Raw genomic sequence first — 16,119 nt, 5'->3', positions numbered from 1 at the left:
CTAGAGGACCGGGTCCCTCCAAGAAGACAAACTGTCCCCGTATCTGATACAAACAGGACGAAATGTTCAGGAAGTCACACTGTTAATAATTAAAGGTCAACAGAAGAAGTTTTTATGAACTCTGTGGCGTAATAAGGCCTTTCAGAGACGGAAAAAAATGGAGGTAAATTTGTTTATTCTATCATTAATTTTGCCTTTAAAAGCTTCCATGAGGCGATTTTACCGCCTCATTCCATCGCTAAACACCCCGTGTTAAACTCTACCATGTGTTTTAGTCTCACATTGCTCCACAAATGTATGTTTAAATCTTGCAAATCTGCTACTTTTTTCCTCCTGCTTTTTCTTATTAATTTGCTACTTTTTAAATCTGTTTTAATCTCGTAAATGTGTGCCTTTATTCCCGTTTTCTCTTTAAACTCAGATATTTAAATTCCATTTTTAATTGTCTTTGAATGGTCCGGTTAGCCGCAGGAGAAAGGATGAAGACATCTTTGAAGAACCAGGAGAGAACAGCAGCAGAGCCGGTCCCAGTGCAGCTTTCTGATTGGCCTGATCCACAGGTGGCCTGCTGTGGGCGGGGCCAGAAGACTCACCTGACAGGCAGACCAGAGCGGGGTGTGAAGGGAGGAGGGCAGTCTGAACAGGGACCAGTTTAACCATCTACTCTTTAGGTCCAGTTTGATGAAAAGATCAGAGTCAACCTACCTGCAGGTGAGGAAGGAGCAGCAGGTTGGAGCAGCAGGGAGACATTAACCGGGGACACGGTCCTGCTGGGGGACAATGTCCAGCCGCTGATTTCCCAGCTAGCAGCTCAGCAGCCTGAGGACCACATCAGGTCCTGCTGGATCATCAGAGGTTCCTTCTAAGCTCCTTTTGGTTAATAGTTCAGATTAGAGTCACTGTGGAAAGTCACAGACACTGATAACACTGAACCAAAACACTGCGTAATTAAAATGTTTAGGGTATTTATGTTATAATATTCAATCTATAGATCATATTATATGTAATTTCATGCTCTGAACTTCCATATCAGTGCATTTTCTTCACATTGTTTATATTTGGTCACTGCTGCGCTTTATGGAATGAAATGTTCATTTAGTGTCTGAAAAGCTGTACTAAATTTAACTTTGTTTTCTATTTACAAAATGACAATAAAAGTCGTCTAAGTAACAATTTCAGCAGATAAAAACACTAAATTATACTAGAATGAAGTTCTATATATCTAGAAATGTTTAAAAATTTTAAGTGGCCCTTCTGACATTACTCAGATTGACTGAATATGTATTTATGATATCTGAAATCTATTTCTTCATAGTGTAAATAATACAAATGCTGACCACTATAGGAATATGGAGATCTGAAATTAATTTCTAAACATCCAGATTTTTTATTCTAGATGTGAAGAATATCATTTTGTTTGAAATGGTCGTCTAAACAAAGAATGTTTTTTTCACAAATCAGGAATAGATATTCAGCAGGTGAAGATAAAGTCTAAAAACGTTTTTCTAACAGATAGAATCTGTTCATCATCTCATGGGTTCCTCCTCAGCTGTCTGTCTTCTTTTACACAGTAAATCTCAGAGTCAATCCTAATCCTGAATAATTCCTTTTCTCCTGTGGAATTAATGAATCTATTAATGTGTAATCTGAAAATAATCTCATCAGTTCTTCATTTACTGTAAATATAACTAAATAAAAATAAAATGATCTGCATGTCGCTCATATTAAACAAACCGTAACCAGTAATCTCCTCTCCTGTCACTGAGCTGTAGAATCCTCTCCCTATAAATATTTGATGCTCTGTGAATTGATGCAGCTCATTCTTTGATAAGATCCTCATCAAACAGACATGGAATGTTTTTAAAACCTAATGTGTCTAACGGACCTAATGATGATTTGTATATTTTTTTTATGCACAAAACTACAATAAAAATCTGACCAAATTAGGAAATAAAGCAGCGTGATTGGCTGTAAGGAGAGCGGAGACAGAGGACACTGAGTTTACTGAAGGAAACCTGCTGCTGCCCAGGTTAGTGCTGGGAGGGTGTTACTATGGCAACAGAAACAGAGGATGAGGAAACTGTCTTTGTGAAACGGAAAAGTCAGAGTTTCAGGTTTAGAAAACTTTCCTTCTAAAACAGACCCCTGGTTCTGCTGGAGGTTTCTTCCTGTTCAAAGGGAGTTTTTTCTCTCCACTGTCGCTGCAAGCATGTTTAGTGTGAGTGTCAGTGAGGCTCATGATGGCTTCTTGGAGACGCGTCACAGTTCAAAAAACCTCTCAGCCAGCAGCAGCTCTGTTGGTGGATCGATGACGCCACAAAAGACTTAAAGGAAAAGTCGGCTGAGCAAGGAATGATCAATGGATCATTATTTATACCTGAAACTAATACGTTCAGTGTGATTTAATCAATTTAGTGTTAATCAGTAAAAAAATAAAATAAAAATTTATGGTGATCACAGAGTCTGGGAGCGGCCATCTTTGCCCAAATATAGTAGCCCCTCCCTCCTGCCATCTTCCAGCAGTGACGTCACGGTGCGGTAAGCCTAGCGCCATTCTCCCCGCTTTACAAGCTAAATCAATGGGAACTACTAGACACATCTGCAATCAACAACAATTATTGAAGATTTCCAGAGGACTTCACCATTGAAATTCACCAGAGCTATAGTGAAACTGACAATGCCCACGTGCATGGCAGCTGGATGCTGGAATACATCGGGTAAAAGTGAAACAAAGAGTTATTCCACCTTTCTGATTCCTGATCCTCCACGGACGGGTTGGTCGTTGGATCGCCAACTTGAAGAGGGAGGATTTGCCATCGAACTTCTGGCCAGAGAAAAAACCCGTAATATGTAGCCAACATTTGGAAGAAGAATGTTTTCAAGATGACTTGGATAATAGCGCGTTGTGACAAACACCAGATACAGCACTGGGACTTGATCAACAGCCGATACCGCACCGTGACAATGTCACTAACCAGTAGGTGGCAGTAGTGTTCTTTGACAAACATGGATGCCTCCAGTAAAGCACATTCACATGAAAATTACTCTGAATTAAAAACACTGATCATTTATTGAACAGGATGGAATCATTTCAGATTTAAAGAACTTTCAGAAGTTTGGATTCTGAATATGATCGACTTTTCCTTTAATAATCTCTTCTCTTAGTTAAAAAGAGTTTTTTCTAGTATTTTTAATCCATTATTAGTAAATCGATGAAGAATTGAACCCTAGAGGCTGTTTTGCTCTATGGGTGGATAATGAATCTAAGGGATTATTGAGAGACATGAAGGATCCTGAGTGGAACCAGTATCTGCCTATAAATCTTTCACTTCTGTTTCTGAGGTTTTATCTACTTTTGATTTAGAAACTGGGACTTTCCTTTAAAACCAGTGTTTTATTGAGATGTTCGTCTGCTGGATCAGACAGGAGACTCTCCTAATCCCTCCAGAGGGCTTAGAAACACCTGATAAAAACATTTACAGGAGTCATTCCCACTATGAGATAAAACATGAGTGAAGTATTGTTGAATGATGGATGATCATTTTATCACAGGAACTTTAATGAAAGAATAAACAGGTTGAGACAGAAGTAGTGATGATCTTTAAGTAGAAACCAGGAATAAAACCTTAAACCAACCAGAATAAAGTTCAGTGCAGTAAACCAACAGCAGATCCGGCCTGGATCCACGGAACAGAGAACGTCCTGAGAGCAGCCATGGCGAGGTAAACCCTGGAGGAGGAGGCTTCAGGTGAAACGTGTGCAACATTAGCAATGGGGAAGTTGTCATCCACAGCAGGGATCCCAGCTCTGCCTGCTAGTGGTTCCCCGACGTCCCCTCCCACAGCTGGAGCAGCTGGCCGCCAGCCTGCGGCTCCAGCTCCTACACACACAGACACGCTGCTGTTCAGTGGGCTCCCTCTGTCAGCTCGCTGAGCTTCGGCCGCTCCAACCATAGACTCACCTGTCCGTCCCTGCTGACCTGAACTCGCTTGTTGTCGTTCCAGGGGTTGAGGATGTGTTGCGTGCGGGAGAAGGGCAGACTCTCCTTACGGATCCACTCCACGCTGAACAGCCCCCCCAGGCCCGTCAGGCCCCAGTCCTGACAGCTGTCCTGGCTGACCACGGATGTCATGCGAGCGTAGCCCTGGAAACGCCGGGCGCGTTAGGAAACAGAGGCTTCTGTTCCGGAAAGCTCAGAGTTAGAAGGTCGATACCTGGAAGTGTCCGGATCCCTGCACCGAGAAGACCAGGAGGACCAGGCTGTTGGCCAAGAAGGCCTGGCTGAGTTTGCTCTCGTTGCTTGGTGTGGTGGACCAGATGCCTTTCTCCTGAGAGATCTCTACGTTCCTCATGCTGTTGCTCTTCATGATGAAGTATCGCACGGATGAAAGCATGGCCCTCTGGAGCCCAGGCTTCGGGGCAGACTGTGTTTTAATAAGCATGTAGAGAAAGGCAGGCTGGTTTAAACTGAGAGGACAACCGCAGCTGCTGTGGTTTCAGAGAAAACAACGACTGAATTTAGAAAATTACCCATGAAGCTCACACACTATGAATAAGAATAAAGCCCCATGTGGACATTAGCTGCACTGGAAAACCATCTAGAAATACGTCATTTAGCCTTAATCTGAGCAGGTGAATAAGATGATCTGGCAGTGGAATTAGTATTTTTATCCTAAAATAAGATAATTAGATGAGCTAACGTTAGCCCTGGCCGCTGCAGACGGGCTAACGTTAGCCCTGGCCGCTGCAGACGGGCTAACGTTAGCCCTGGCCGCTGCAGACGGACTAACGTTAGCCCTGGCCGCTGCAGACGGACTAACGTTAGCCCTGGCCGCTGCAGACGGGCTGACGTTAGCCCTGGCCGCTGCAGACGGGCTAACGTTAGCCCTGGCCGCTACAGACGGGCTGACGTTAGCCCTGGCCGCTGCAGACGGGCTGACATTAGCCCTGGCCGCTGCAGACGGGCTAACGTTAGCCCTGGCCGCTGCAGACGGGCTGACGTTAGCCCTGGCCGCTGCAGACGGGCTGACGTTAGCCCTGGCCGCTGCAGACGGACTAACGTTAGCCCTGGCCGCTGCAGACGGGCTGACGTTAGCCCTGGCCGCTGCAGACGGTCTAACGTTGGCCCTGGCCGCTGCAGACGGGCTGACGTTAGCCCTGGCCGCTGCAGACGGACTGACGTTAGCCCTGGCCGCTGCAGACGGGCTGACGTTAGCCCTGGCCGCTGCAGACGGACTGACGTTAGCCCTGGACGCTGCAGACGGGCTGACGTTAGCCCTGGACGCTGCAGACGGGCTGACGTTAGCCCTGGCCGCTGCAGACGGACTAACGTTAGCCCTGGCCGCTGCAGACGGACTAACGTTAGCCCTGGCCGCTGCAGACGGACTAACGTTAGCCCTGGCCGCTGCAGACGGGCTAACGTTAGCCCTGGCCGCTGCAGACGGGCTGACGTTAGCCCTGGCCGCTGCAGACGGGCTGACGTTAGCCCTGGCCGCTGCAGACGGGCTGACGTTAGCCCTTGCCGCTGCAGACGGGCTGACGTTAGCCCTGGCCGCTGCAGACGGGCTGACGTTAGCCCTGGCCGCTGCAGAGGGGCTGACGTTAGCCCTGGCCGCTGCAGAGGGGCTGACGTTAGCCCTGGCCGCTGCAGACAGGCTGACGTTAGCCCTGGCCGCTGCAGACGGGCTGACGTTAGCCCTGGCCGCTGCAGACGGGCTGACGTTAGCCCTGGGCGCTGCAGACGGGCTAACATTAGCCGTGGCTGCTGTAGACGGGCTGACGTTAGCCCTGGCTAACGCAGTGCATGCTGGGACAGCTGTCGGTCTGGAGAACGGACAAGTGTGCTCTGATGCATGCTGGGTAAAGAGGGAGGGGCCAGAACATTGTCCGTTCTTGGTCTGCTGCTCTTGTGAATTGGAACAGGGCTGAGGTTGATGACACAGGTACACAGATTGAGAAACGGCCCTGGTGGTTATGCTAAACCTGAGTTCATGATGCTGATTATTTTTCTGCTGGGTCAAGCCCGGCGTACACTCTGCGATTTTCGGTGCGATTTTCCAGTCGTGCGAGAATTTTTTCGATTGAGCCGACTTTCAGCCTGATTGTGAGTCGTGGAGTACAGGGGGTTACGAGCGGCGATCAGCCTCTCATGATCGCCTCCTGATCAGGAATCATGAGGTCGGGAGAAAATCAAAGAGGTTTTATTTTTTTCCGACCGTCGCGGGTAAATCGCTCAGTGGGCAAACTAGGATTCTTCTTCTTCTTCTTCCTCTCAGATGTAAACCCAGCAGCATGGCGGGGGGGGGGGGGGGGGGGGGGGGGGGGGGAGTAATGAGTGAAATGGAGTCTTTCCAAATCCGTCGTCTCCTTTTCTTTTCAGGGCTTTCAGCACTAAATTGCCCAAATATCCAAGGCAGCGCGTTTCACTCTAGAGAGCTTCATGTTCCTCTGCTACAGGTTTGGCTTCCAGATAGACGAGTCCCAGTAGCGCCATCTCACTGCGGAGCTGAGTCCCACCTGGTTTATAGACCTACAGTGAGAGCAGGTAGATCGCATCAGAGCGTCGGGTCGAACATAAATCGTGAGCTGCTGCTAACACTGTACGACTAAACCTCAGGGTTTAGTCGTACAGTGTGAGCAGCAGCTGCGTGCAACGAGTGAAAAAATCGCACAGTGTACGCCCGGCTTTAGTAAATCCTGGGCAGATCGGGAGGTTCTGGCATTTCTCTGGTTTCCTTCCTTTAGGAACGATCCGTTAATCGATAAGCCTGTTAGTTTAGAAATGTTTGAATGCTATCGTTCCTCTTCACAGCGGCTCCATCTACTGCCGGTACCTTTCCTGAGGACGAAGGGGCCATCGGATCAGAGCCGTCTGGATTCGCTGAGTGGGAGGAAGTGCTGGAGGAGGGGGGGCGGTCTTTGGAGATGCCGTCGCTGCTGTGGGTCTTCATTTGGTCAGAGAACAGCAGCGGTTTGGACCTGTGGGAAACCATTAGCATATCTAGCACGCCTTCCAGGACCTCTGACCTGGCAGAACGACAGTCTGATCCGGGCGCCACCAGGTCAAGGGTCAGAGAGGCTTACCTGTCGTTCCTGGAGTGAGCGGGGGCCTGGGGGCTGGTCCTGGAGTTCCTCATGGAGGACCGGGGTCCGTCCTCTGATGACATGGGCCTGGGCCGCTGGCCGACCCCCGCAGGCTGCTGCAGGCCGGCCTCGTGCTCCTCGGCTCCCAGCACCTGGAAGAGGACAGCGTGAGCTCCAGAGGGAAGGGTCAGGCTCAGATGGAAGGCGAGACGTACAGAAACCAGCGTCTGGATGACGGCCTCGTCCTGCTGAGACCACGGCTTGCTGGGACAGCGGATCCTCTTGATGAACAGCTCCTGCCACTTCTGTCTGAGGTCACACAGCAGCGCAGCGTTCTGACCACAGGAGAGAGGAGCAGAGCGCTGAAGTCCTGAGGTTCTGCCTGCTTCATCATCACTAAGACGGCTGATCCACCGCTCTGCACCTCTCTCTCCAGCTGGAAAACCAGCCAGTCATCGATCTTCATCTGGGCGAGGTCCTCTGGCTCGCTGTCGCTCAGCTCATTCAGCAGATGATCTGCAGCTTGGAGCAAAGACAGCAAGTAGTTACAGATCAGAGGGAAAGCGAACGACGCATGTCGCTCCTCAGGACTCTGACTTCCTGTTCTCCTTCAGGTCCGGTAGACAAAAAGAACCAGAACCTGCAGCCCAGTGAGGACAGGAGGCCACTCTGCTCGCTCCGTCCATCCAAAGCCTGCAGAGGTTCACAGCCAGACCAGCTGAAGGCAGCTAATAAAACATGTTTCTAAATTATTTTTTCACAAATACGTTTTGTTTTATAGCTGTGTAAACAAATAAAATGAGATTTAAATTCCACCTGATGTCTGCAGGAGTAATGCAACAGCAGGTAATATTTTTAGCCCCGCCCCCTAATGGCCACCATCACTGGAAGCTAGAGGCTCAGACCTTTCCAAGCAGGGGTCAGAGGTCATTGTGAGACCATTTCAGGTGATGGAACCGCCATGCGTTCCATAAGCTGCTCTGTTATTCTTATTTTCTTTTCAGTTTGCTGATATTATTGGTAAATTTCAATTAAATAACGATTAAATCTAAGGACCAAAGGCTTTGCTTTATGCAGAAGGTCTCCAATAATGGAAATCAGCATAATTGTCAGAACAGATTCTCTTTTATGAAGAGAAAAATGCATTTTTGCACTTTTGGCTCTGTGAAATTATCCCATTTCCTCCTAGCACTCTGCCCACTGAAACCTCTGGAACAAACATGCTTCAACTTAATTAGCCCAAATTAGCTTGAGTTCTAGTCAAGATGTGGATCTATAAAGTCTGAGGTTTCATCCGGAGTTTTAATTGGCTTTTCATGGTGTTTTGTTTATTTTGGAAACAAATTGGATCAGACTAAATATTTCTTTTCTATTTTTAATCACCTATAAATCAGACATGGTGACGTTTAAAATAGTGGTTCCACCTGGAAAATATTCCTCAATGCCTTTCTGTCACACAGATACAAACAATTGTCTTTCTAATTCATAGTTTGAGAGCTGAACAGAATTTGAACTAAGACCCTCAGGGCTTAATGGGTTAATAAAGTTTAATCTTTGTTTAACATTTGGTTTCACTCTGACATTTCCATCCATGGAGGGAAACTAGATCCAGACAAAAGCCCAAAAATCTCGGCAGCACTTGGATCAATGATTAGTTCTCAGGCTCCTCTCCTGTGGAACCAACTACCAGTTTTAGTCCGTGAGGCAGACACCCTGTCTACTTTTAAGGCTAGGCTTAAAACTTTCCTTTTTGATAAAGCTTCTAGTTAGAGTGGCTCAGGTTATCCTGATCTATCTCTATAGTTCTGCTGCTATAGGCTTAGACTGCTGGAGGACATAGGGACCCCTTTTTCATCATTCTGCTTCATTCTATCTCTATTCTCCCACTCTGCAGAATCTGTTAGTTCAATCTCTAACGTTCTGCTCTCTCTGCTTTTTCTCATAGTAGCTTCATCTGGTCTGTTCCTGTTTGGCTGTGACTCCATCCTGGAGAGAAATATCAGCTGTGCTGCTGCCATCAACACCTTTGTTTCTAGATGTTGGAGCTTGGCCTGTTTTCCAGTGTAGTCCTGTTTCTCTGACTGTGACTAACTGGATGTGCTCTCTTCATCCTCTGACATGGGAGCTGGCTCGGAGCTCGTCTGCCTGGCTGTGTGTTTCCTGGACGGGGCCGCCTGTGGAGCTGGTTGACAGTTGCCTTTTGTATCTATGCTTCTTTTTCTATGTCTGCTTCTGTCTCCTTGAACCCCAGTGGGCCTCAGCAGATGGCCGCTCACACTGAGCCTGGTTCTGCTGGAGGTTTCTTCCTGTTAAAAGGGAGTTTTTCCTCTCCACTGTCGCTACAAGCATGCTTAGTGTGAGGGATTGCTGAAGAGTCAATGAGTCGATGCAATCAGCTGGTTTTCCTTAGATAGAAAACTTTGAATCAATCTGACTGGATGATCTGGTGAACTGGAAAGTGACCTGAGATGACATGATGTGAATTGGAGCTATAGAAATAAACTGAATAGAATTGATCATCCTTGGTAAACATTTTCATGTGTTCAGTGAATGTTGGGGAGTCAGGAAGCCTCAGCGGGTTCACTCACCGTTCCTTTTCTGTCCAGCAGGTTCATGGAGGGTGGAGGTGACCGGTCTGGTCCCGCCGGCGAACACGGCCACGGTAATGGCGGTCACCACGGAGCAGCAGCGGACACTGGCCACACGATGACCTCTGCTCATCTCGTCGTAGATCAGCCAGTCGGTGGGGAGGCTCTGGGTTAACCTGGAGCTGTTCTGAACACAAAAGAAGCGACGCCTCAGCTAATCCAGCTAGAAATCTCTCAATCTGGACTCAGACCTGAACCTTCAGAGGATACAGGAACAACGACGTTCTTCAGTTACCTGAAGAACGTCTCCGGGATTAATGGACTAGAGAAAAGACCAGTAACTCTGTCTGAAAGCAAATTAGTGAGCGCTGGGATTTCTAACGAGCACCTGAATGCCCCATCACCTGAAAACTCAATAAATCTGATGTTTTCAGTCAGAGAGGTGGATAAGAAATGTTTATTTAGACATTCAGTCGATCCATGAATCTGTGATCGACCTGATGGTCTGGATGACTGAAACCTGGCTGAGGAAGCAGCACCTGCTTGGTTTCTACTGAACGAATGAAGCAGGTTGATCTGAACGAGTCTGGATCCTGATCTGACCCTGGATGTTCTGAGCGCAGGTGTCAGGTCAGCAGCTCTGCGTGTCAGTCACCTGTTCCCCTGAGGGGCGCGCATCCCTGGACGGTATTCCACTGCAAAAACAATGAGTTAAACGTTCGTAAATGAAGCGGATTTATCCTTAATCTGATGATCTGCAATGGAATGAGTGTTTTTACTCTTTAAATAAGATAATCAGATAATATGTGCTTGAAATAAGACAATGCAATTGTTTATTTCTTAATATAAATATAAATTATCTTGTTCCATTGCCAGAGGGTCTGAATTTAGGAAAGAATGAACTTATTTTTGGAAAAAAATGGTTTTAGTATTTTGCAGTGTAATGCTACGTTCACACCGGACGCGCTTAGAGCAGCAAAGTCTATGGTGGAAGTCACTGGGCTCTATTTATTCACTGTTTTGCTGATTGCCTGAAACAAAGTGAAGCTACTGGCCGCCATATTGGTACTCCCCACTCCCATGGAGCCGTGCATTAAAATGCCTCCCTGTGCAGAAACCAGCAGTTTTCTGTCTGCAGGAAGACGTTCCTGGTAATTTCCCAGTCAGTGGATGAACTAAGCAATAAATCCATCTATAGCCGATGGATCCTATAGTTTAGTCTGCAGACTAACATTAGTCTGCAGACTAACATTAGTCTGACTATCTCAGACTGACTGGAAGACATTGACTGAGTTAGACACTGACATTGGGTCTAAGGTTAGAAAATAGAAAGTAGAGGAAATAGAAAGTCATTCACTGGGAAATGTATTAACTCTTTATTAGGTGGATGATGCTGTAGTTTTTATAGAGTTTGTTGTATTTCTCATTTGAAAAAGTCATGAAATATATTGCAGGTTATACTGATGGAGAAAAAGCAACTGAAACATTTCTAAAGGCTGATGCAGAGATGGAATCATTCATGCACAATCTGCAAACAGGAAAACACTAAAGCATTAACAGACATGAACTTCATTCAGTCTTTATGTTAAATCTTGAAATTATGTGTAATATGTTACAATAACAATGTAATAAATCCATGTATGTTACATGAACATCATTTTAGCTCTTTTGGCTCATCTGTATTATTCTGCTCTATTAACACATTAATTTTATTGTGATGGTTTGTATAACATGTTATATTAGATGGTTTATAGACTTCATTGACGTCATAATGACTATGCAATATGATGTTCCTATTTATTTATAATAAGTTAAAGTTAATCTGCTGATGCTATGGAACAGCCAGTCTGTGTCAAAGTGATAAATTTATCTTTATTTTAAAAGTCTGAAGTCTCCCTGAAAATGAGAACATCATCATTGTTTGATGCTGTAGCACTGATTGTTTACATTACAACCGGTCTAACTAGGGAGTACCAATATGGCGGCTGACGGCTTCACTTCAACCCCGCAGTACCAACGGTCAATCAGCAATCAGGGAATAAATAGAGATCGGTTGTTGGCGTGCGTTTAGAGCAGCATCTCCTGAGCTTCTGTAATCTGGATGAACTGACTGCACAGACCATGTTTTCAGGAGGACTTTCTCACTTCAACATAGATTCTAACTACTTTTTGAATCCTCATGACCTTAATGAGGATCAGAGATGAAGCAGCAGGACATAACAGAAAGAATTTGGAACAAATACTTTCAGAGATTTTAAATGTTTTTGTCAGAATAACCATAGAAATACTAAACTTAGAACGTTAAAAGAGAGGTGAGAATAATGACTTTGAGCAAACGGAGCTCCCTCTGTGGATGTCCTACCTCCTTCAGCTGCAGCTTGCTGAGAACAGACGTTGGATGGCAAAGGACCTTCTTCTCTCGGTGACTGCACAGCAGAGAGGCCTTCCTGTTGACGTGAACTATGTTGGGATACATGCCGGCCACCAGCGCCGCCTTCACCACCGCCCAGTTCTCAGAGTTCAGATTGACGTCGCGGATGTCGCTGTCTCCGCGGGCGCGCACAAAACCTGCAGGAGAAAAACGCTGCCCCCGTTAGCAGACATAGAACAGGTGAGTGGCCTGCAGGAGAAACCAGAGGAGAACCGACCGATAGCACGGAGCTGTCCCAGCAGCTGTGTCCTCATGCCCAGAATCATGTCCATGGTAGACTGGGACAGGAAGTTCTTCTCACAAAACGATCTATCCCAGCCCTCGCTGCGGGCCTTCTGCCATCCCTAAAACACAGCAAAGGTTAAACGGCTCCTAGAGGAGCATGTAATAACATCTCACGCTTCAGCTGTACGGGGTAGACAGTGTTTCTCTCCACAGGTTTTCATTCAGTAAACATAAAGAGGCGAGTCTGAATGGAGGCTTTGCTTCTCTTCTAACAAACAGCTGCAGGTAAACATCATCAGTTTCAAACAGCCATGGATGAAGCATCTCCATTCAGAAGATATCGACTCATCGTCCTGTTCATCAGAGGTGGACCTAAAGTCACCTGCAACCATCTAGTCCATCCATCCAGGTCCTTAACCGTTTCATAACAGGTCACTGATCGTCGACAACCAGAGTGAACATTTCTATAGAAACATTCAAAGATGTTTGACTAGAAAACTGTTTCTGCAACATCTTCCTGGCCGTGTTCCCATCAGAACCAGTGACCTCCAGGGTTAACCCCGATGGGAACCCGGCCGCGTTCCAATCCGAACCAGTCACCTCCAGGGTTAACCCCGATGGGAACCCGGCCGCGTTCCCATCCGAACCAGTCACCTCCAGGGTTAACCCCGATGGGAACCCGGCCGCGTTCCCATCCGAACCAGTGACCTCCAGGGTTAACCCTGATGGGAACCCGGCCGCGTTCCCATCAGAACCAGTGACCTCCAGAGTTAACCCCGATGGGAACCCGGCCGTGTTCCCATCAGAACCAGTGACCTCCAGGGTTAACCCCGATGGGAACCCGGCCGTGTTCCCATCAGAACCAGTGACCTCCAGGGTTAACCCTGATGGGAACCCGGCCGCGTTCCCATCAGAACCAGTGACCTCCAGGGTTAACCCCGATGGGAACCCGGCCGTGTTCCCATCAGAACCAGTGACCTCCAGGGTTAACCCTGATGGGAACCCGGCCGCGTTCCCATCAGAACCAGTGACCTCCAGAGTTAACCCCGATGGGAACCCGGCCGTGTTCCCATCAGAACCAGTGACCTCCAGGGTTAACCCCGATGGGAACCCGGCCGTGTTCCCATCAGAACCAGTGACCTCCAGGGTTAACCCCGATGGGAACCCGGCCGGGTTGATCCCTGCAGGCTCAGCTCTTTGGAGGACGCTTCTGAAGGCCTCATCATTGGTCTGTTTGTGACACCCCATCATACTCCCCCTGCATGCTCCCAGCAGGAGACCAAGTTTACTTTCCTCTTCTTATTGGTCCCACTTGCTTTGCTAAATAAACGTTAGTGTCTTCAGTCAGAGGCTTCTCCTTCAGAGCTGTGAGATGGACCTCTACAGGAGAGCCTTGCAGCATCAACATCTAACACCGCGGCTTCAGTGATTTAGCGTGTTTCTGTGTACCTGTGGATGGACGGTGTACCTGGAAGGCTCTGAGAAGGGCCATGTGGTCGCTGAAGGTGCTGGCGGTGAAGTGCATGCGGCTCTGCAGAGCAGCTCTCTTCTGGGAGCTTTCAGCTGGAAGCGTGAACGGGTCACGGTAGGCCAGGCTGCAGGCGATGGTGAGAATGGGGTCCAGGCACTTGAGCACGACGCCACACAGCACCATTTTACCCAGGTGGGACTCCACAGGTAGGTCGGCCAGGTGGAAGCCCAGGTCAGTCAGGTCTTCGTTCTGGTCCAGGGCGTCTATGGTCTGAGCGACATGGAGACATGCGTTATGGACGGGCAGACACGTCATGGACCTCAGGAGAAGGTTTCACCTTCAGCATCTGGACTGCGCTCTGGATGGAATGTGTGGGAGGAGGCTGAGGAGCTTTGGACAGGAAGTCAGCGATTGGACAGGAGGAAGGAGCCAGCAGCTTGGTCTGCAGACACAGCTCCTGAGGAACACACCAGCTCACCTTTAGCTTTCAAACATCAGCTCTCCTGATGGGGCTGAACAAAAACCTCTACGGTGACAGAAGGCGGATCAGCTTCATGGTGTTTTTAAAGCCGTCTGCATCCTTTCAGAGGAAGATGGAAGCGTCTGAGCTTTACCTGCAGCGGCATCCGGAGCAGCTGTGGAACCTGGAACTCCTGCATGTTCTTATAGTGGAATCGACTGAAAAGATGGAAGCAGATCCCCGGTCTGCAGCGGCCCGCCCTGCACAGACACAACGCCACAGGATCATCATCAACGCTCAGTGGAGCTTCTAACTTAGAGCTTTTACCCGCTAAATTAAGAAGAATTAGATGACTTTGTTTGAGCACATTTTTCTAGAATTTGATTTCTTTAAATCTTTAAATCTGTTGTTTTTGAAATTTACATTCAAGTGTCCGGACAGAAGATTCATCTCGCCGTCTCAAAAAAGAAATGGTTTGTTTTGATCCTCCTGCTGACCTCCAGGGACCTCGATGCCAGACTCCTTTAAACTTCTAAGAGTACTGAGGCTGAATCCTGCTTGACAATGCCAAACTGTTGTGGGAAAAAAGTATTCAACTATTCACCCCAGTTAAATAAACAGAGCTCTGGATTTACCCATGGATCTATGTTCCCACCATCAGCTATGGTTATGAGATCTGAGTAATGACCCAAAGAATCGTGAATACAAGCGGCTGAAATGAGTTTCCTTCGCAGGGTGGCTGGGCGTACCCTTCCAGATGGGGTGAGGAGCTCAGTTAGACGGGAGGAGCTTGGAGTACGGTTGCTGCTCCTCCGTGTGGAAAGGAGCCAGCTGAGGAGGTTGGAGCATCTGTTCCGGATGCCCATCTCTGCTTAAAGTATACTGCTGTACTCTGAGAGTACAGGAGGGTTTCCTGTTTCTTGGGCCTCACCTCGGAAAGCTCCCCCCATCCCCTCTCGCATTTAGACACGGAGGGTTCTGGGGGTTGTCTGGTCCGGGCGTGGGGTGGGTAGCCAGGCCCAAAGCAGACCCAGGCCCCCCATTCAATCCGGATTTTAGGTTCACCTATTGGGTCATCCGGTAATCCCGGGACCGGCCACCAGTGCCTTTGGGTCGACGGTCCTGGAATTATTGGATATGGGCAGTGATGGGAGTAACAGCGTTGACAGTAACAGGGTTACTAACGTGTTTCCGCTGGCGGGTGTTAACGTACAGCACACACAGAGAGATGGAGAGTGAGGAGGACTCCAGCAGCAAAACAGTGTTTTCCACATGGAAATACCGCTGTTACGTCGAGCTGCGTTTCCCCATCAGATACGGTTTCCCCTGCATCTCCGCACAGCGCAGGCGGCACGATTCACCGCGCAAGCGACAGGAAACGCGCATGCTAGCTAAAGGCGCGCAACAGCTTCAGTGCTCTGGAGGGGGCACCTCTTCAGCTCTCCACAACCACTATTGAGCATTTTTCCTCTGGATAAACTTTACATGCACAAGTGCACTTTCACCATCAACTACAGGTGCTTGGTTCCAGGTACTCAGAGATTCACTTCCACACAGAAAGTTCATATTCTACATTCAGCTGCCACAGTATACATGTCAGATTAAATAATATTACTTACACTTCAGCAATATTTTCAAGATTTTACTTTATTTTATTTATATCTAAAACTATATCCGTTGGTTGTGTTGTTCTTTTTACATCTCTTTGCAGGTGATGAAGCAGACTAAAGATGTTTTATCATTATCTCTCTTTTATCTCCTCTTTCTTTCATCTTTTCTCCTTTTTTTCTGTTTTTCCTTTACTGTTCTACTTACATTGCAGCGTCCATATAATCTGTAAAACTCCCTGCATGAAATATAA

At 47.6% G+C, this 16,119-nt stretch overlaps 1 protein-coding gene across 2 annotated transcripts in view; it reads right to left on the bottom strand.

The window, feature by feature from the left end:
* Window positions 1-3,374: 3,374 nt before the first annotated feature.
* Window positions 3,375-16,119, bottom strand: part of LOC119788487 (3'-5' RNA helicase YTHDC2) — a 41,154-nt gene continuing 28,409 nt past the window's right edge. The window contains exons 19-31 of one of the 2 annotated variants that reach the window (XM_038292843.1): window positions 14,413-14,518; window positions 14,136-14,255; window positions 13,796-14,068; window positions 12,320-12,446; window positions 12,034-12,239; window positions 9,672-9,858; window positions 7,508-7,605; window positions 7,299-7,418; window positions 7,084-7,235; window positions 6,834-6,978; window positions 4,215-4,424; window positions 3,962-4,144; window positions 3,375-3,880 (exon numbers count right to left, since the gene is read on the bottom strand). In XM_038292843.1, the coding sequence (XP_038148771.1) occupies window positions 3,815-3,880; window positions 3,962-4,144; window positions 4,215-4,424; window positions 6,834-6,978; window positions 7,084-7,235; window positions 7,299-7,418; window positions 7,508-7,605; window positions 9,672-9,858; window positions 12,034-12,239; window positions 12,320-12,446; window positions 13,796-14,068; window positions 14,136-14,255; window positions 14,413-14,518 (1,993 nt within the window). In that variant the 3' untranslated portion in view covers window positions 3,375-3,814. The remainder of the gene's footprint in view (window positions 3,881-3,961; window positions 4,145-4,214; window positions 4,425-6,833; window positions 6,979-7,083; window positions 7,236-7,298; window positions 7,419-7,507; window positions 7,606-9,671; window positions 9,859-12,033; window positions 12,240-12,319; window positions 12,447-13,795; window positions 14,069-14,135; window positions 14,256-14,412; window positions 14,519-16,119) is intronic. The other variant, XM_038292844.1, reaches the window with a different exon arrangement.

Source organism: Cyprinodon tularosa, unplaced genomic scaffold (assembly GCF_016077235.1).
Source record: "Cyprinodon tularosa strain WSP-4 unplaced genomic scaffold, ASM1607723v1 ctg318, whole genome shotgun sequence".
Taxonomy (NCBI): domain Eukaryota; kingdom Metazoa; phylum Chordata; class Actinopteri; order Cyprinodontiformes; family Cyprinodontidae; genus Cyprinodon; species Cyprinodon tularosa.
Note: the sequence above shows the minus strand (reverse complement) of the source record. Positions and strands in the feature narration are given on the sequence as shown.